The 21233-nt window shown below is 39.5% G+C and overlaps 1 protein-coding gene across 1 annotated transcript in view; it reads left to right on the forward strand.

Moving 5' to 3' along the window:
* LOC115428201 (mucin-17-like) overlaps positions 1-21233 on the forward strand; it is a 56914-nt gene that overhangs the window by 20883 nt on the left and 14798 nt on the right. The window contains 4 exon segments of the mRNA XM_030147040.1: positions 8864-9017; positions 9995-10007; positions 10128-10279; positions 15007-18465. Of these exon segments, the coding sequence (XP_030002900.1) occupies positions 8864-9017; positions 9995-10007; positions 10128-10279; positions 15007-18465 (3778 nt within the window).

Genomic DNA, 21233 nt, shown 5'->3' on the forward strand with positions numbered 1-21233 from the left:
AACACCTCATCTTCTCATGTCAGGAAATAGTCACAGCAATAAGTGACCGTTTAGGAGGAAGTGTAACTGGGGACTGTTTTAAAACTCTTCTGCAGTGGATGTTAATGAAACCCAGCGACACATTTATTTACAAGTTAAATACACTACAGCTGACGGCCTCACCGTCTGCAGAGGTCTGAAGAAAATTCCAGAATTTTTTTTATGTAATGTCTTAATATTAAAATTTCACAAATTAATCACTATAGTTGCGTTGACTAGATAGCTGAATTCTAGGTGATGTGTAATATTTAGTAACAGTGTTTCCTTGTGTCAGTAGAATATATATAATCTATGGAATTATAGTGGATTTAATTGTGTTTAACCCGTTAACTTCTAATCTTAAAATGGTCCACCTGGAGTTTTTTTTTTTTTTTTATTTTGACCATAAAGCGTCAGAAAATATGCTGTGAATACATCCTTTTGCCCTTTTTTTTTTTTCCAGAATCAAATGTTTTTTTGTTTTGTTTTTTATAATTGATTTATTCCAAATATGGAAATGGTACAAGCTTCAGGATTGCTACTATTTGACTTCTTGTACAAACATAGTATAGAAATGAAAATTCAAGGAAGCAAAAAATAATAATACACACACACACAAAAAGAAAGTCATATTCAAAAAGGGGTGGAAGCATAGTTTATTAGCTCTCACCCCTTTGTCTTTGTCTCACCCCTTTGTTTCCAGACCAGATTTATTTAGTTTTCCTTAATGTGGGGAGAAATACGACCACTGTTACTATGTCTGAGGACGACAAATAGTTCAGGATAAGATCATTTTCACAGATAAAGAGCATAAAAAATGAACTGAGACCAACTATGTCTGAAGAACAACTGTCTGTTTCTTATCATCATGTGCATATAAAGCCATAAGTTGTGTAGCATATCTTTTAATGACATCATCAGTGATGTTACCTTGTGAAATCGAGAAAGAAAATGTTTTAAATTGTAACTTAAAAAAAAAAAAAAAAATCATTAATCATTTTTATTTTTACTTACAAAATCACAACAACAGGAAACTACAAGTCACCAGAGGAAAAAACAAACAATAAGCAAAAACCAAAACAATAAAAAAAAAAAGAATAGCCACGAGGGAAAAAAAAAAAACAAAAAACCCAAAAAACTGATAGAAGACAATAGACAAGAACGAAGACAATAGACAACAAAAAAAATAAAAATAAAAATACATATATATAATATATATAGATATATATATATATATATAGTATATATATATATATATACACACACACACACACATCCATACACTGTACAGTCTGACCGAAACAATGCAGCGTACGCGTGACGTCATCGTGCATGCGCAATGAAGGCGGAATTGATAAGCAGAATCGTTAAGCAGGCAACCGATTCCAAGGAATCGAACTACCGGGATCCGGTTTCTCAAAAAGAACTGGTTCTCAAATTCCCATCCCTATTTAAATCACATCATGTACCCTCCAGTAAGTTACAGAAAAACACTAATAAAGTTTTTTAATCTTATTCTATTTATTTCCCAGACGTCATTAGAGATGTGTAAATGTATTTGTATTAGACATCATGACCGCCACTTAATCACTCAACTCTTAATGGGTTAATCCTCTGCTCCGTTGTCTCACTGTCAGATACACTCTGTGTTTGGTTTAATGAGGAAGAACAAAACCACATAAACCCACTAACCTGGACTCCACTGGTTCATGGGAGCGGTGTCAGTGCAGACATGTGCGATCAATCTGCAGCAGAAGGCATTAAACAAGTGGAAAATTACTAATTGCGTTGGTATTGTTGAGGAGAGAGTGGGCCGTCGAACAAAGGGAACACTCTTACCCCTCACTTTCTAAATCAGTCAAAATCAAAACTGTCACCGAGATGAAAAGAAAGCAGATTACAACACAACCACACACACACACACACACACACACACACACACACACACATTTTTCCCGAATGAATCCAAATCATGTTTTCCCACACAGTAACCGCGAATGCCGCCGCATGTTTCTAAGTGCAACTGGACGCCGATCTGCCCCCGAGGTGACGTCATCAGGGGATTAACGTGAGGAGTCTGAATGTGAGCAACCCCAGGAATTAGACAGAGCCACCCAGGAATTAGATAAAGCCGTCCAGAAGAGGAAGGAGTAGAAGGAAGTTAGTGATGGAGAAGCGTCAAAGGGGGCGTAAAATGGAGAACAGGAAGGGATGAAAAGTGGAATCAGGGTTTTATCTACGCTATGTTCGTCATCATCGTCTTTATCGTTGTCTTCGTTAGCGATTTCTTCAAACATTTTCCCAACCAAACTATTGGTCAGATTAACCCAGAAGAACCCAATGTGATTTTAGTGGCTGTTGTTTTTCCTGTTTTTCTGTTTTGTTTTTTTTTTTGTTTTTTTTTTTAAATTATACATTTTCATAAACAGGTACTGAACATAAGGAACCACACAGACACACACAAAAAAGTATACAACAAACCTACAGATCTATTAAACACAAAAAGAGGAGAAAAAACAAAACACAACAACAAAATAAATAATATTAAACAAGTGATTTGATTGGCTCATCTGTGTGAAGCTATTGTCGTATTAATTGGAGAAGCAGCCTGCTGTCTAAAAGCCGCCACCATCAGAAAAAATACTGTTTGAAAATGATCTATTTCATGAATTTATCAGACATTGGTCACAGGTCCACACAGAACCATCACTGGGTCTGGGTCCGGACCGAGGTCCGCCATCTGGTGATGCCTGATCTACATGATCCGTGGAAATATCACATAGGAAAGTAGATGATTTTTAATGGAAATAAATGCAAAATTCAAAGGATAATATTAGAATAAATGGTGATAAATCACTTAGAAAAGAGATGAATAGAGAGAAAAATTCATTTGAGAACCAACAAAAGTCACATTGGGTCTTAATGGAAAGTTTGAGTGAGTTTTAAGGAACGTTTACATCCACAACTGAGGAGAAGAAGAAGAATTCCTCCACATTCAGTTGCTGGATCAACCCAATAACCGTTTGAAAGCAGCGTTGGACTGGTGTTTCCTTCTTTTATGTCTTCTGAGGAATAACAAAGCGCAGGAACAGACGAATCCGATCCGACTCAATCCACGGAGCAGCTCAGAAACAGAAACAGAGGAGCAGTAAATGAAGAGATGGCTCCGAGGTTCCAGAGGAAAACGATGCACATGTGGGATGCTTGTTGCTATGGGCGACGTGTAAACACTGTCAAAAACATGGCGACTGCCAGAGGGATGACATCAGCAGCGGTCCGCAGCTGCGACACAGAGAAAAAAACAGAAAAGAGACGAGAAAAATGCTGATCAGGAGCTGTTTACCAGCCCAACAGACCGACAACACACTGTCACAACAACAACAACAACAACAACAACCTGGAGAACTGTAGACCTCAGCATCACATGTTTTCTGTTTCCTGGTAATGTCACCGATCCTGATGTTTCACAATAGAACAGTTCAGGGTTTTATAAATAAACCTCATTAGCCTCGTCTGAACATGATCCAGTGACAAATTAAAGACTGAAGGCATCAGGAAACAAATGCAGGCTGAAGAAAATAAAAAAAAAACACTTAAGAATTACAATGTGAAGCCAATTAACCCATAAAGACCCAAACCTCCACTGGTGACACAAACCATCTACTGATCTAAACTGTTTAATACTGTTGATCCACTAATCCGATCAATACATGTCAATAATTGGTGTCAAATACAGTTTACCTCCATGATTCATAGGATAAAATGTACAAAACTTGTAAAATGAGAACAAAATGAGCAAAATACTGGAAAAATAAGGAAAACATGAATTCGAAAAACCTTGAATATGGCATAAAAAAGGAACAAATTCCTTTAAAATGATGAGAAAATAAGCAAAATGCATGAAAAAGGAGAGATTTCATCATTGTATACCAACTACAACCCTGTATTTATTCTGTTAACCCTCAAAAACCAAAACCATCTACTGATCTAAACTGTTTAATACTGTTGATGCCACTAATCCGAATCAATACATGTCAATAATGGTGTCAAATACAGTTCTTCCAGAGGCGATCTCTCAGACTGCAGTGGAAGCTCAGCTTCCCCTAAAATGACTCCAGTTAAATGCTCAAATCTGTTCAGTGTTTCATTTCATTGACTCCAAATGTGTTGGAACACGTTCATCTCTCAGACCAGTTGGTTCAGAATCAGTCTGATCCCAGATCAGTGGACGGATGTTGTTCACTTCTCCTCCATTCCCGTGTCCTGTGTTTTTCCTCCTCCATCTCTGCTCAGTGCATTTGTCCACAGACGCTCAGTGTCCATGCACTTCAATGGGACTGAGTGGAACTGGTTTATTCAACAACTCAAAACTGGACAGTAATTGGATAATGCCACCGTGTTGTCCCGCCCCTGGATGCTCAGCGTCTCTGAGGGTGAATGGAGCTGTGGGCGGAGCTCGGCCGGGGCCGGACGCTGAGCTTCCATGTGCTGATTGGAGGATGGGTCCAAGGCTGAATCTGTTTGATTGACAGCTGTTTTCAGATCTGCTCCTTCACTGACACAGTTCAGTTAATACCGTCACACATTCTGCTGTGAAATCACACAAACCAAATGAACTGTTCATTTCTTGCACTGTAAATAAACACACTCATTGTACTTCCTTGTTTCAATTTAACATAATTTCAACGTTTTCTTGTTTCAGTTACAAAAGTTAATCATTTTTTGTACGAGTTTAATATCGTTTTATAGATAGTTAACTCACTCATACTGTTGGCTAGGTCGGAGTGAACTAGCTGTCTAGCGAGGTGCACATGATGGCAGACAGTGCTAATGGAATGGAGGGCAGATTTTATGTTTAAATAACTTGACAGTTGTTTTTGATGTAAGCCGACAATGAGCTTCCCCTCTGAAAGATGAGCAGCTGCCACTGAGTTCTTCATCTTTTCATCAGATATGACCATATTTGGACGTTCAGAGGCTCCGTAGTTACTGTGGAAACACCGTCATCTTCCACAACATCGATAATAGATAATAAAATATGGTAAGAAAATGAAGGAAAAACACATAAAATATAAATAAATTATTTCTGCTGAATTCCTGTAAAAAAAAATGATCGCTTAGATCCGTTATTTTCAGAAAACAACACCTGCTTTATTTAACACCTTCAGATTCTGCAGAGAAAACCGGCTCAGACTCTGCTGAAACTTGGACAAATCGCTGTGATTTATGGTTTTCATGCATCTCGTTCTGCTCTCCGTCAGCGTTTCACCTTTTTATGGAGCATCTCGGCTCGGTTTTACGGACTGTGACGGCCCATGTGGGTCTGGATCGTGTTCACAGGGTTCAGATCTGAGGGTTTGGACCGGTCTGGGATCCCATATCCACCGGGTCAAAGGTCACCGTTAGATTAGAGTCGGATGTTCAGCCACATGTTCCCCACACAAACATGTCTTCTGTTTGAGTCCTGAAGCCAAGATTTAGGGATCCATGAAAACGGGGGATATTTAATGGGATCTTTTCAAAGTTCAGTGATAAAATTCAATATTCAAGGATAAAAATGAGACAATGTTCGTAAATCTTCAATATGCATTTTTCTATAGATTATGATCCTGATACTTGATCACAGCGTCTTCTGTGCTTCTGGTTCTGGTTTGGGTTTAGTGGTTAAAGTTCAGGAGAAGGTTATGATCCTTAGGGAAACATCTCAACATTAGAACATTTTAAGAAACTTGAACATTTTGATGATCCAAAGTCGTTTTGTCTCAGGATGCTCAGAACATTTCTGAAAGTTTAATTAACAGCTACATACACTTTAGTTCTCCTGGACCACAGAAGCGATGACCATCTGGAGTTGGTCCATGACCTCCTCTCACTACTGCTAATGTGCTACCTGCTAATGCTAATCATTAATGCTAAGGCAGGGGTCTCAAACATGCGGCCCGGGGTCCAAATGTGGCCCACCAAAGGTTCCAATCTGACCAGATTTAGATCTAAATGTTTGTCCACTGGTTGGCTCTCAGCTGTGAAACAAACAGAAAGTAGGCATTGAAACTGGCTCTCAGAATCAATTCTGATCGCTAGAAAGATACTCCTTGAAGGTAAAGTCAAGTCTCTGTACTTTTATATAATTTGACTCTTACAACAGTGAATTGTCCTGGCAAGGCTGCCGTAGAAAGTTGTAAAAGATGGCCGACAGAGATAAATGCTTCTACGCATGTGCGACTCACATCTTCTGGAGGCTCAAATCATCCCTTGACAATCAGCATGAGCAATTGGCATCAGTGATTAGCATTAGCAATTGGCATCATTGATTAGCATTAGCAATTAGCATTAGCACTTAGCTGCCACCAACAGCTCTTGGAGACCAACTCCAGATAATGTCTAATTTTTCTCCTGAGTTTTTTTTAGTAAATTTATGAAAATACTAGTTTTTTTTTTTTTTTTTTTTTTGGCTGTGTTAGTTTTATCTGCAGACTTTATTATCTGCTGTAGGATGGAGCTGGGGTTCCCAACGTGTTTCAGTTGTTTCAGCAAATACATTTGTTTGTCCAATAATCCTCTCGTCCGCTCATACTTGTCCAGAGTTGAGGTTTTAAAACAGAACTTGAACGTCCAGTGGAGTATTTTCAGTGTGTTCTAGTACTTTGACTGAATAATTGTCCTACAGAGGAAAACATGTTTCAATCCCATAATACAAACAGTTTTGTGTCTTCATTTGCCCGAATGGCGAACGGTCACATGACGTTTCAGCTCGTTTTAAAGCGTGTCGTGAATTTATTGGAGCCTCTGTTTTCATGATGTCACCGCCGTTCACGTGGAAACGGATTGAAAGCTTCTCAGCGCTCGGACGCTGATCCGGGACGACCTCTGGAACTCGGTTGTCAAGGAAACCACACGGCAACCCAGCTGTGATGCATTACTTTTTACAACACGGTCCCCATTCATTACGAAGCTAAAATAAAACGTCTGTTACGGAGAAACCGCGGACGCTGCGACGGGTGGTTAAAGCTTCTGGATATAAGACGGTTTAGTCGCCTCGGCAGCGGCGTGAAATGAACCCGATGCAAAACGACGGAAACACAATGAAGTCATGTGTGGGAGAACACAAAGACGTGGGTTCCTAACTCAGTCTGCATCAGTTTGATCTGCAGACTTTATCTGACTGGAGACGGAGCTGAGGTTCCACAGAGCTCAGCTGTTTCTGCAAACTCAGCGTCTCTGGGTTTTTTTTTGTGATTCTTCCACCTTTGAAATGATGCTGAATAAACGCTCTTCCAGCCTGTGAATCAGGACTAAATATGTGTTTGTACGATAATGTCATCCATCACTTCTTCAGCAGTGAAACAGTCTCCGTTTTTCTTCCAAAAAAACACTTTCTATGTTTGCATGAAGTACCAGGGGAACGTACGGAGCCCCTTTGATGACATGTGAGGAAAAAAAAAAAAGCGTGACCACAAGACAGTTGACCTGTAAGATTGCTGTATCGTGTAGCACCCCGGTTGATGCTCTTACCAACATGGAACACCTCAGTTTGATTTAATTTGATTTCACCCTGGTATGAACTGCCATAATATATTTCAAACACTTGCCGGTAAGGCATGGGGTTTCAGTAAAGGACACTAGTAACTCATGGTCACACATTATTTTTTTTCTCACCTGTCACCAAAGGGGCTCCGTAGAATGAGACATTCAAGAAAAAAATCTGAGAAAATCCAATAAAATCCATGTTTATGACTTAAATTTCTTATAATCTCAATTTTTTTCTTTTACACTGGAAAAAATCAAAATCTTACCAAGTGTGTTTTTCTATTTTTTTTTTTTTTTTTTGCTTGAATTAGTAAAAAAATCTGCCAATGGAACAAGTGAAATTTATCTTGGTAAGGTTAAATTTTTGCAGTGTAAATGTATGAGTTTTTTTGTATAAAGTCCATGACTATAATCTCAGAGAAAATCCAAATTTTCTGATTGAAATTTCTTATAATCTCCTGTTTTTTCTTGGAAATTTCTGAGTTTTTTGTAGAAAGTTCATGACTATAATCTGAGCGAAAATCCAAATTTTTCTGGTAAATTTTTGACTTAAATCTCAGATAATGTCTCATTTTTCTCATAAGTTTTTAAGTTAATATTTTTTTTCTCACATGTCACCAAAGGGGCTCTTTAGGAATGAGGCATTCAAGACAAAAATCTGAGAAAATCCAATAAAATCCAAATTTTATGACTTAAATTTCTTATAATCTCCTGTTTTTTTTTGTGTAAGTTTATGAATTTTTTGTAGAAAGTTCATGACTATGATCTGAGAGAAAATCCAAATTTTTTTGGTAAATTTTTGACTTAAATCTCAGATAACGTCTCATTTTTCTCAAAAGTTTTTTCTAGTAAATTTATGACTATAATCTCATAGAAAATACATGTTTTTTTTGTTTGGGCTGCATCAGTTTTATTTGCAGACTTTATTATCTGATGTAGGATGGAGCTGAGGTTCCAACATATTTCAGCTGTTTCTGTAAATTCAGCATCTCTGTTTTTTTGTTGTTTTTTTTGTGATTCTTCCACCTTTAAAACGATACTGAATAAACGCTCTTCCAGCCTGTGAATCAGAACTAAATATGTGTTTGTACGATAATGTCATCCATCACTTCTTCAGCAGTGAAACAGTTTCATCATTTTCTATGTTATTTATGTTTTTGATTTTTTTTTTTTTTTACTGATTTCACAGTAAAATGCGGGCCAATCAGGGTCCAGGATTTAGCCACAGGTGTTTTTAGTGACACATCGCAGTTGTTCTTTGTGTGATTTCTCGTTGAATGACCTCGTGTTCGTCTTCGTCTGTGATTGGTCCGAACAGAAGGAGGGCGATCAGCTGATCTCGGTGCAGGTGGAGGGGGGGCTGACCTCCTTCACTCAGACCGGACTGGCCGCCGGGCAGGAGTACGAGGTCCGAGTGAGCGGGGAGGTGGACGGACGGAGAGGAGCCCAGAGCACCGCCCACTTCAGCACCCGTAAGCAAATACTCAGGCCTTCATCACCTTCGTCATCATCATTTAACAGATGATCTGAAATTACTGATGAAATAATCTTGGTTTGGTGTGAACATGTGACACTTCTGTTCCATCATACTGATGTTTATTTATAATGAAAACACATAAAACTGTATTTGAACAGATTTTATTAGATTTAATCTCATCTACAGCTCAGAGTCTGAGCGTCTGAGGATGAGAACACATGATGAAAACAGCAAAGCAGTATGAATGTGGAACGACACAAAAATGAATAAAAATACATGAATGAGAATTAAAAAGGAAAAAGAAACTGTTGAAAAGGAAAAGAAAAGAATGAGACAAATAATGAGTACATCAGACAAAACAACTGAAAGAAAACTAAACACTTCGACTCTTCCTCTTTCTCCTCCTCTCCTCCTCCTCCTCCTCTTCCTCCTCCTCTTCCTCTCCTCCTCCTCCGCCTCCTGCTCCTGTTCCTCCTCCTCCTCTTCCTCTTCCTCCTCCTCCTTTCTCCTCCTCCTCTTCCTCCTCCTCCTCTCCCTCTTCCTCCTCCTCCTCCTCCTGCTCCTGTTCCTCCTCCTCCTCTTCCTCTTCTCCGCTTCCTCTTCCTCCTTCTGCTCACTCTTCCTCCCTCCTCCTCGTCCTCTTCCTCTTCCTCCTCCTCCTCCTCCCTCCTCTTCCTCTTCCTCCTCCTTCGCCTCTTCCTCTTCCTCCTCCTGCCTTCCTCCTCCTCCTCCTCCTCCTCTTCCTCTTTCTCCTCTGCTTCCTCCTCCTCCTCCTTCTCCTCCTCCGCCACTGATCTCTGCCTCCGCCTTCTCCTCTTCCTCGTCCTCCTCTCCGCCTCTCCGGCGCCTCCCTCCTCCTCGTGCCCCTCTTCCGCCTTCCTCCCTCCTCCTTCTCGTCCTCCTCCCTCCCGCCGCCTCCGGCGCCCCAGCCTCCTCCCTTCCTTCTCCTCCTTCCTCCTCCTCCTCCTCCAGTCATCTCTGGTCCCTCTTAACCCCATGTGGGTTAAGACCACCATCCACATCAGCCGTGGGCCAATGGGAGCAGGTCGCAGGGAGAGATTGACAGGTAACCAGGGCTGACCGTCAACGGCCACTGATGGAGCAGGGAGGAGTCAGGAAATGAACGCGTCCCCACGCTTGACGAAAACTCCGCCCAGCATCCAGCAGCTGGAGGGCGGGGCGTCGGTATGATGTCATCCTTGGTGGCGGAAAAAGGGTCGAGTCAAAGCAAAACCCCGCGACGACGCGGCCACGCCCGTGAGTAACGACCATCAGCATTCAGTTCATTTCATTATGATAAAAGATGTCGGAGGAAACCACGAACTCAATGTGTGTTTGCGATTTTCTCCACTTCATCTGTGAAGTTGATGTACAATAATTAATGCTCTTGTTTAAGAGAGTTTAGTCTCAGTGAATCTGGTTTGATAGGTTGGACAGTATTTTCTTAAATTAATTAATTATCTATTTAACCTGTTCATTCCCGCCTAATTAGTGTTAATTAGCGTTCTCCTATTTGTGAAGTTCCGAAGCTTAGAACTGAACAACAACAAGGACTAAATCAACCAATCACAGCTCATTTAAAGGTAAAAGCCTCTAATTCACAATATTTTCTTTTTTAGTGTGGTGAATAAAATATCACCTGAACAACATCAGGTTAAATTCAGCTGAAACTGTTTTTTTTACTTGTTTTTTTTCTGTTTTATTTATGTATTTTAAATATAGCTATACCAGAAATTCTGACATATTAGTCCAAACCATTTCTTGCAGGACTGTTCACCCGATTCTTTTCAACTTGGACACAGGTTTCTTCGCAATTTGACGCCTGAATTAAAATTTTTACCTTTTCTACAAATTTTTGAAAATTTCAATGTAAAAAATTTATCGAACCAATTTCTTGTTTGTTCATTATTCACCCGATTCTTTTCAAATTTCACACACGTTCTTTTCATGTGGCTTTCTCTCAAAACAACAAAATGTTTTCCTTATTTTTCAAGTATTATGCTCATTTTATTCTCATTTTACAATTTTTTATACATTTTATCCTATGAATCATTGAGGTAAAACTGTATTTGACACCAATTATTGACATGTATTGATAGGATTAGTGGATCAACAGGTATTAAACAGTTTAGATCAGTAGATGGTTTTGGTTAAAGGTGGATGTTTGGGTCTTTACGCGTTAAAAACAGATGTAAGTTTATCGTCTAAAGTCTGTATATTTGAGGACATAAATTAGTCCGATGCAGTTTCAGGTCGTATTGTTGGTTTTGTGCTTTATAAAAAAAAAACAGGTGAAACATTCTCGCTCATATTTTCTTCAGGCGACAACAGCTTCATTCCCATTCAGTGAGAACCAGTGAATGTCTGTGCACACGACACCTCATTACTCAGCCCAACACGTCATATAAAACACATTACACCAGAACAAACGAAAGCCTCAAACTTAACCAAGCCACGTGCAGCCGCCGCGTTCCAGCAGGAAAATCTGTTAAATTAGTCCGTTATCCTGAACTCTGCCGTGATATTTTCTTTTCTGCAGAGACGTTGAAGAATTCAGCCGTTCGTAAGCTGTGACTGTGTTCAACATTAACTGAATTTATTCACTTTTCCCTTTTGCAGGTTCTTCAAAAACCAGTTCTTTTCTCTTTCCACGGCAAGGTTTTGAGCCACGACGGGAGGAAGAAGCAGAAGTTAAATGAGGAAAATACATGTGAAGTGAAAAACAGAGCAGTAAAAATGGATGTGAAACGAGAAGTGATCGAGTGGTTCGGTTTCAAATAGTCGTTTTCTGAAGAAAATGGTGAAAACAAATGGATATTTCATAATTTTTCTCATTCATAATGTTCTTAGGAAACCGGATATAAGAGCAGAAATGTGAACAGCTAACTTAACAACTCATCCACTCATTCATTTTTATTACCCCACCGGCCGATTGACCATGAGCTACCGTGAAGGCGCCAAGGTTATTATCATTAATGAAAACTAACGAAATGACGAAAACTAGAATTGAAAAAACATTTTTGTTAACTGAAATAAATAAAACTATAATTAAAAGAAAAAAAAAACAACATAACTGAGACTGCATTGTGTGCTTACAAAACGAACTAATTCGGACAAAAATTATGGATAAAATTCCCTTCGTTTTCGTTTTTGTCAATGTTGGATTGATACGAAATCATTTTATTTCGCTCGAGCAATTTTCTGTGCTGTCTCCATACGACACTTTTTGCTCCGTCACTTGTGTTCACTTGTGGTTTCCAGTCGTCTTCTGGTCCCCACTCTACCTGGAAACATGGAGACTAAAGCAGCAGAGTCCTGTCTGGGATTGATTTGAATATGACGACAGAGAAGAAGAGAAAAGAGACCACTAAACTAAAATTAATACTAAAACTAAGCATTTAGAAAAAAATGAAAACTACTAAAAATAGGACCAACGGTCCTGTATCTTAGCGGCCAAATGAAAAGCTTAGGTAAATGTATCCAGATCCATTTATCCTCACCCAGTTCTGTGTATTTATTCTATTACAGAAATAGTCCATGTTTTGCTCATATTCCAATCAGATCTGTACAAAATTCAAATTCACACTTGATATCACTGATACTGATTCAATCCACTTCCTATCTGTTATAATGGAAAAATTTTTCAAAGTTGCACCAAATCCAGAATCAGATCCGGATCCAAATAATTTCAATCCCTTGTGTTGACATCCTCATACAGAAGCTGTATACCAAGTCTGAAGTCAATCAGAACTGGAGTTTCAGAGAAAAAGACGATTGAAATGTTTTCCCCATAAGAGCCCATGTGAAATTTTCCATCAGTTCCAGATCCAGAAGCAGATCCTGATCAGCATGTGGACATTATGTTTGGGTCATCTCCCCATCAGGGCTGGACTGGAGACATTTACACTGGAGATCATTTAGATTTACTGAGTTACTGCATCCATCCACTTCCTATCTCTGATAATGGGGACATTTTTCAAAGTGGCACCAAATCCAGAATCAGATCTGGATCCAAATAATTTCACTAACTTTTGTTGAAATCATCATAAAGAAGCTGTATACCAAGTTTGAAGTCAATCGGAATTGTACAGTAGTTTCGGAGAAGAAGACGATTGACAGTTGTGTAATGGACAACAGACGCTGATGCAGGACGACAATAGTTTACGGCCTGTCGGCTGGTAAGATAAAAACTAGCAGTAGAACGGAGGTGCAATTATAACAAATAAATACATAAATGAAATAGTTTTGACTGGAGTTTTGACATCAGGCAGAAGTAAATACCTGTAAATATGTGGATAAATGGATGTATTCATTGTCGAATCACTTGATATTTTAGGGTATTTCACATCCACATTTACTGCTTCATTTTTCAGTTGACGAGCGTTTTCATCAGCTCCACTTTTTCCAGTTAATGTCTGTTTCTTCCACACTTCACATCCTGTAAAGTGTTGGATCTGATGAACATTAACCCTGTTTTTCTTCCCTCGTTAGACCTGATCTGCTGTGGATTCAGACATGATGACCCTAACACTGAGCCTGTTTACATGAACACACCGATCGTTTTCAGATTATTAATGATCATATAAACAGTATAATCTGATACAGGGTTTATACAGGTCATTGACAAGCATTAGAAGTCATTCAATAGATTTGGTGAAAATTTAGGACTTGAATGACATTAAAAAGCATTAAAGCCAATGTCCAGAGGCATTTAAAAATTAAATACTCTACTGTAGATGGAAAAAAGCATTGTTATTCACAATTTTTTTGATTATATAAACATTTAATAATTTTGATTGGTAGTATAGTGTGATGATTGACAGGTGGAACCCTTTAATTTGCTTTTGTTTACACTGGAAAAATCTAAATCTGACCGAGTGTATTTGTCTCATTTCTAGTCCAAATATCTCATCACGCTTAAAATCAGACAGAATCACCTAAAGAGGAACTTTTCAGTGAGATATAAGGACTGATTTATAGACAATAGGTCTGTAAAATCTGATTTCAAGAAATTTGACCAAGATCATTTTCACTTGTTCCATTGGTAGATTTTTTTGCTTGAATTAAGCAAAAAAAATCTTGCATCAACCAAAAAATATGTTGAATTAAGCAAAAACATCTTGAATTAAGCAAAACAAATCTTGAATTAAGCAAAAATATCTTGAAGTAAGCACAAAAATCTTGAATTAAGCAAAAATATCTTGAAGTTAGCAAAAAAATCTCCAATTAAGCAAAAAATTCTTGAATTAAGCAAAAATATCTTGAAGTAAGCACATAAATCTTGAATTAAGCAAAACAAATCTTGAATTAAGCAAAACTATATTGAATTAAGCTAAAAAAAATCTTGAATTAAGCAAAAAAAGTCTTGAATTAAGAAAAAAATCTTGAATTAAGCAAAAAAAATTCTTAAATTAAGCAAAAATATCTTGAATAAAGCAAAAAATATCTTGAATTAAGCAAAAATATCCTGAAGTAAGCAAAAAATTGAATTAAACAAAAGTATCCTCAATTAAGCAAAAAAAAAAAAAAAAAACTTCAATTAAGCAAAAAAAAAGGAAAAAGTGAAAATTATCTTGGTAAGATTTCTTGAAATCAGATTTTCCAGATCTATTGTCTAAAAAATATAAGATTGGTAAGATTTAGATTTTTTCCAGTGTAACAGGAAGTGTCATTCTACCGTCACTATGTACGAACTCTGGAAGAAATCCAATAATGGACGAAAACGTCCAAACCAGGGTTTACTGCTTTATCAATCCTCGTCAGATCTCCTTATTATAATTATCTGATTATTATATTTATCTGATTATTAGAATTATCAGATTATTAGAATTATCAGATTATTAGAATTATCGGATAATTAGAATTATCGGATTATTAGAATGATCAGACTATTAGAATTATCGGATTACTCCCAGTTATTGGACTTTTACGGTCATGTAAACAGGCTCATTGATTCCAAACACTCACTTCATTCATTTCTTCAGGCGACTCTTTACCAACCGTGCACGTCACGGCTGAACCAGATGTTGGCATCAGAAACCGAGGCTCAGAGTCATCACCTGAGGAGGGAAACCCACCAGTGGAGGGAGGGGACGGGAGGGGGGCGGCCGCCGTGATTGGACGACCTAAACCCGCAACGAGCGGCGGCGATGGCGCCAGGCCCAACCTCAGTGAAAGGCCCGCATTGTCCCGGAGGCCGACTATACCCGGCTCGTTCCGCTTCAACACAAGCAGAGTTGTGTCTGGAGGGAGAAAAGTTGGCTCGGGCCCTTTGAGAAAGGCACCGATAGTACCCAAAAAACCAAAACCAGGTGTCTCCGTCCCAGCGGACAGCGCAGAGCCCAGTGTGGACGCTTCAAACACTGACAGGACCCATGAAAAAAACGCAGCTGTAATATTTGGGTCAGATTCAGGAACAAACAGGCAAAGTGGCTCCGAGGAGGAACCAACTGCGGAATCCAAAGAGCAACCAGATGTTGGCAGGGGAAGCGACACTGATCCGACGTCTTCAGAGCCAATCGGAGCCGGTGAAAGCCACAAGACGACATGTATGAACAAAATTAAAGTGACACACATCAGATTACCCCATAAGGACAGAGGCGGCGGCTGCAAAGAGGACGGAACGGTGCTGGTTGGAAAGAAAACAGGTTCACACAGAGGTTCAGGAGATGAGACTCTGGAAAACCAGGATCCCAAACTGTCGTCAACGGAGACGGGACTCGAAACCGCAGACTCGGATCCTTTACATAAGCTCCTGGAGAACACTTTCAAAAGTATGAACATCACAACGTTTTCCGTCCACCTGTCCAAACCGTCCAACCTGTCGGTGGACGCAGACCGGGTGACCAAGCAGATCTTAGGCGGAATGACGCCTTCGGACACCTCGTCATCAAGTGTTCCCTCATCACCTTTATCAATATCCTTCTTCTCTGTACAGTCATCTTCAGAGACAACACCTGAATCACTGTCAACGCCAGGATCATCATCTTCAGACTCGTCATCAGCTGATTCTTCTTCGTCATCCTTACCTGTACCATGGACAACACCAGGATCATCGTCACCTTCAGACATGTCAGTACCAGAAGCTCCTTCGTCATCGTTATCTGTACAACCAGCTTCACGAAAAACAGCAGGATCATCATCATCATCATCATCATCACCTGAAGCTCCTTCACTGTCGTCCAGATCTGAACAATCATCTTCACGGACTATAGCAGGATTGGGATCTTCGTCACCTTCTGACACCTCATCCTCAGCTGACTCCTCATCATCTATATCAGCAGCACATTCGTCAACATCTTTGCCAGCTTCTTCATCATCATCATCATCATCATCGCTCCCAGGATCATCTTCTCCCACCTCGGAAAACTCTGACACAGTTGGAAGCTACGAACCACACATTGATAAAACCATGAGGACCACTGACGTAGCACCGCTTGAAGATCGAAAAGCACCGCCACCAAAGGAAGGTGGGGCACCTTTTTTCCGTCGCACACTTCCAAGAGGTGGACTTGTCCGCCGTCCACGCCCAAACCTGGGGTTCTTTCAAAACAAAACCCATCAAAACTTTAGAGTTCCTCACCGTTCCCCATCTTCTTTAAACCTCCCTCCCAGAAAAGAGCAAGAGATGAGGCCCACGTCACCAAATGAGTTATCATCTTCATCAACTTCTTCAACTGAGGGAAATGCAGGTCTGAGGAGTTCAAGTGGAAACAATGATGGTGCAACAACACCTGGTTCCTCTGGAGTTGACCAAAACCAGAAAACAATGCTTACAGAAAGAGGGCGACTCCTAATTCGTCGTCCAGTTCCTCAGAACGGTGGATACTTACGTCAACTTCCTCCAAAAGTGGGAGCTTTTCTCAACCAAACTCGTCCAAACTCACGGGTGTTGGTGCATCCTGCTTCACCCATAATTCCTGAAACTGAAACACAGGATGTTAAGTCTTCCAATGAGGCCCCAGCTTCTTCATCACCTCCTACTGACAGTCAATCACATCCGGTCGAAGCTACGGGTCCGGTTGGAGACAAAACTGACGATAGAACCTCGATTCTAATGTCTGCTGAATCAAATCAGACTAGAGCCAATGGAGGTCCTCTCTTCCGTCGTCCAAATTCTAAAGTTGGTTTTCCACGTCGTCCACACCCCTATGCTGGATCTTTCCTAAACCGAACCCGTGTAAACATGAGACCTCCCGTACGTGAGCCTTTTCCAACCAGAAAACTAAACATGACCAGTGGCATCGATGTCAGGAGGCCAACCAGCCAGTCAGGCAAGGATGTCAACATGGATGTTATTGAAGATACAACTTCAGGAGACGTCCACAGACCTGCACAGGAAGTCCAAATTAGGTCAGGAGAAGATGACAACATAGGGTTAAAGATAAATTCTAGGATAGACGGTCATGAAAGAACCATCAGAACACAAGCTAACCAATTAGAAGATGGAGTTAAAAGGAGAATCCAGTCAAACAAAAACAGGGACGAAGAATCTTTTGTCACAGAACCTCATTCTGAAGCCACAATCCATGAACTGAACATCAACAGTGACATTAGAAACCCAGAAGGACCAAATATAAACCCAGATAGACCAAGTACTAATGTAGACAGAACAAATATAGATCCAGATGAATCCATTACATCTCCACACAGACCAAGGACAAATCCAGAAAGATCAAGTATTGATCTACACAGACCAAATATCGACCCAGAGAGGCCAAGTAGTAATGTAGACCGACCAGGGGTAAATCCAGATGGATCCGTTACATCTCCAGACAGAAGTGTGAACCCAAACAGGTCAATTATCAGACATAGTCCTACCTATACTGGAGCCAGACCATCAAAACCAGTCAAACCCCCAAAGAGGAGAACACCAGCACAAAGTCACACCCAGATGAAGAACAACACTGACAGAGTCCAGGCGGGAGGTGATAGAGTTGATTCTACTTCAGAAAGGGAGTTGGACAGTAAAAGTATACGGACAAGGATCAGAGATTCCAAACCTCTGACGGAATCCGATGTTTCAAGGAAACCGTTGGACAATGTGGCCGTGACGAACCGGACGTCTGATGGATTTACAGTGGTATGGGACGCACCAGAGGGGAAGTACAAGAACTTTGTTGTAACCGGGAAACAAAACAGAAAAGATGAAGATCCAAAGGTGAAGAAAGGGGAAGAAGATCAGGAGGAAGACGATGAAGGTGACAAGAACGAGCATCATCCGACTGAAGAGACAGAAAATATAATCCCTGAAAACGGACGGATCCAAAGTACGACCATAAAACCTCCAACAGAAAGTGACAAACCCATCAGAGAAGTTCTTCCAGGTTCGGCTCGCTTCTACCAGTTTGAGAACCTGCTCCCTAAGACCGATTACACGGTGACTTTACTGGGGAAGGGTCCCGGCCTTCTGTCCAGGCTGCACAAGCTGGTCATCAGCACAGGTACAAGCCATTGTAACAGCAGACCACCATCAGCCTCTGCTGTACAATGCTGCAACGTTACTGTCCATGTTGTAAACCCTCTGCAGAGCACTTTCCTTCTGGCCTTGCACCTTCAGTCCATTCACAGAACAACATCTGGTGCTGAATTCATTTCAGTGTTGACTAATCGTTGTTTGTGTTGGTATGACTGCAAATGTCGGCGTCTTCTTTTAATCCTTTTCCATGTTCATGTCAAGAGCTCAGATGTTGCTCTTGAAAACTGTAAGCTCAAGGTTTACAGTTCCTGATGTCGTATTATGTTTGTTTGGCAACGTAACAAGTCGTGCTTTTGGTTTTCGTGATGTTGACCAGCTATTTACAATGTTGTGTTTGTGAACTAATACATCATCTCCCACTGATACATGAAATACCACAGGAATTAGCACGATGGAATAAACACTCAGACCGTTAAGCAGTGCCACAATTTGACTATTAGGATTTTGGCCAATAACATGCAGACCAGTTTATGTTTATAGGTTTTTTGTTTTGTTTTTGTTTTTTGTTTTTTTTTTTGTAATCTGTATATTAGCATTTGCATCCACAGCATTTTGGCTAATTTAGTTCAGAAAAAACAACAAAAAAACAACAATGCAATGCATACAACCAAACAATCAAACAAAAACATAAAAAAGTGAAACTAAACCAGAAAAATAGAAAACATAACCAAACAAATTAAAGATAATTTAATATAGAGCTGAAAATAAATTATTTACTTATTACTTATTAAATCTTAACTATTGTATCCTTCAAAAATTGCCCTACGTACCATTTTTTTTAAATATCAAAAATGAGCTCCACATTCTTAAATCCACACTGGCCTCATTCCATAGTTTAACTCCAACAACAGATATACATCTGCTTTTAGTCTGTTTTCTAGCTTTTTGTACGACAAATTTACAGACATCTTGCAAATCATATTTAGACTCATGTGTTGAGAAGAAGCTTTGTACACAGACAGGGGTCACTTTAATTTGGCTTTATACATTATTTGCATTATTTTATAATAAACCAAATCATTAAATTTCATAATATGGGATTTCATAAATAATATCTTGAATTAAGCAAAAAAATCTTGAATTAAGCAAAAAAAAAATCTTGAATTAAGCCAAAATATCTGGAATTAAGCAAAAATATCTTCAATTCAGCAAAAATATCTTCAATTCAGCAAAAAAATCTTGAATTAAGCTAAAATATCTTGAATTAAGCAATAAATGTCTTGAATTCAGCAAAAACTATCTTGAATTAAGCAAAACTATCTTGAATTAAGCAAAAGAAAATCTTGAATTAAGCCAAAATATCTTGAATTAAGACAAAAAAACCAAAACAAAATCTGCCAGTGGAACAAGCGAAAATTATCTTGGTAAGATTTCTTGAAATCAGATTTTCCAGATCTGTGGTCTAAAAATCAGTTCTTATAACATGTTCAACACTTCATTAGTGTGTTCACAGAAACCAGCCTTATGAATAATACGTGTTTATGTCCTGGTTTAGGTTTGGTTCATAGGTTTGGGTTAAAACCAGATCATGTTCTCAGTAGAAACACTCAGTTGTCTCCACCTCCACCTGAAGGTACATGTGATGTTAGAACTACAGGACCCCGCTGGCTCCTGTAAAACTCATACAACCACTAGATGTCACTAAAGCACAGTTTAAACTCAAGGTGGTTTTTTTGCAGAAACCTGAGAACATGATGAAGTACTTGTGTCACTTCCACCGTTAACTCCCATCATTCACTGCTGCTGTGATCTTCTCTCATTCAGGATAAACTAACATCACCGTCTTCTCTGACGCCTTCCCCCCCCCCCCCCCCCCAGGGTAAGACCACGCTGGTCGTCTCTGCATCTCCACATTCCACTTCCATTTGGAGATTTCACTATTTAATCCCATCGCTGGGTGTTTTTGTTTTTTAATTGTTGATGATATGAAGGCGTGTTTCAGAAACGTGACTCCCATCCTTCACACTTCTGATGCGTTTCTTCACCTCCAGCTCTTCAGACTCGTTGAATTCACATCTGTTTGTTTGCGTTCACCTTTTAACCCTTTCATGCCTAGTGTTCACTCCAGTGTTCATCTGTTCTCCAGCTGTCCTCTTGCATATTCATGGGTTTGGTTGTTTTAGTTTCATATCAGCCAACACAGTGGACGCTTGTGCATCGTCACATACACTGACACCTACTGGACAGTCATGGGAAGTGCATGTATTTTATTTTATTTTATTTTTTACTCATAACCAAGATGGCTGACAGGAAGTCATAAATGCTGAACATCCCATAAATATCTTGTAAATCCTTCTATATCAGGACGCCCCTGAAGGTAGAAAAAATATGCAGCATCAAGTAACATCTAAGGATTAATATCATTGGTCAAAATTACACAGACTTATTTAACATTGGAAGAAATTTGCAATTAATCCCATGTCGACTACAGTAAATGTGACTCCATGCATCAGTAGTTGATTTTCCATTGACCCTCAAATTGCACGAATATAACTTGCGCATAAAAATTTGCCTAATGGAAAAACTATTTCACCCAAAGTCTTGTTTTTCAATTAAAAGTTTTTGCGCTGGGAAGAGGTGGTTTTTCAGGCGCAACACAATTGGTATATCACATAAAACTGCAATGGAAAGAAAATTTTCCGCAACTAGAGTCACGTGAATAAAAGAAATGGCGGATATTGATTGATGGACGTTACAACAAGCGAAGAAGAAGAGTTTTAAAATTAACATGTG

This window comes from Sphaeramia orbicularis, chromosome 11, assembly GCF_902148855.1.
Source record: "Sphaeramia orbicularis chromosome 11, fSphaOr1.1, whole genome shotgun sequence".
Lineage (NCBI taxonomy): Eukaryota > Metazoa > Chordata > Actinopteri > Kurtiformes > Apogonidae > Sphaeramia > Sphaeramia orbicularis.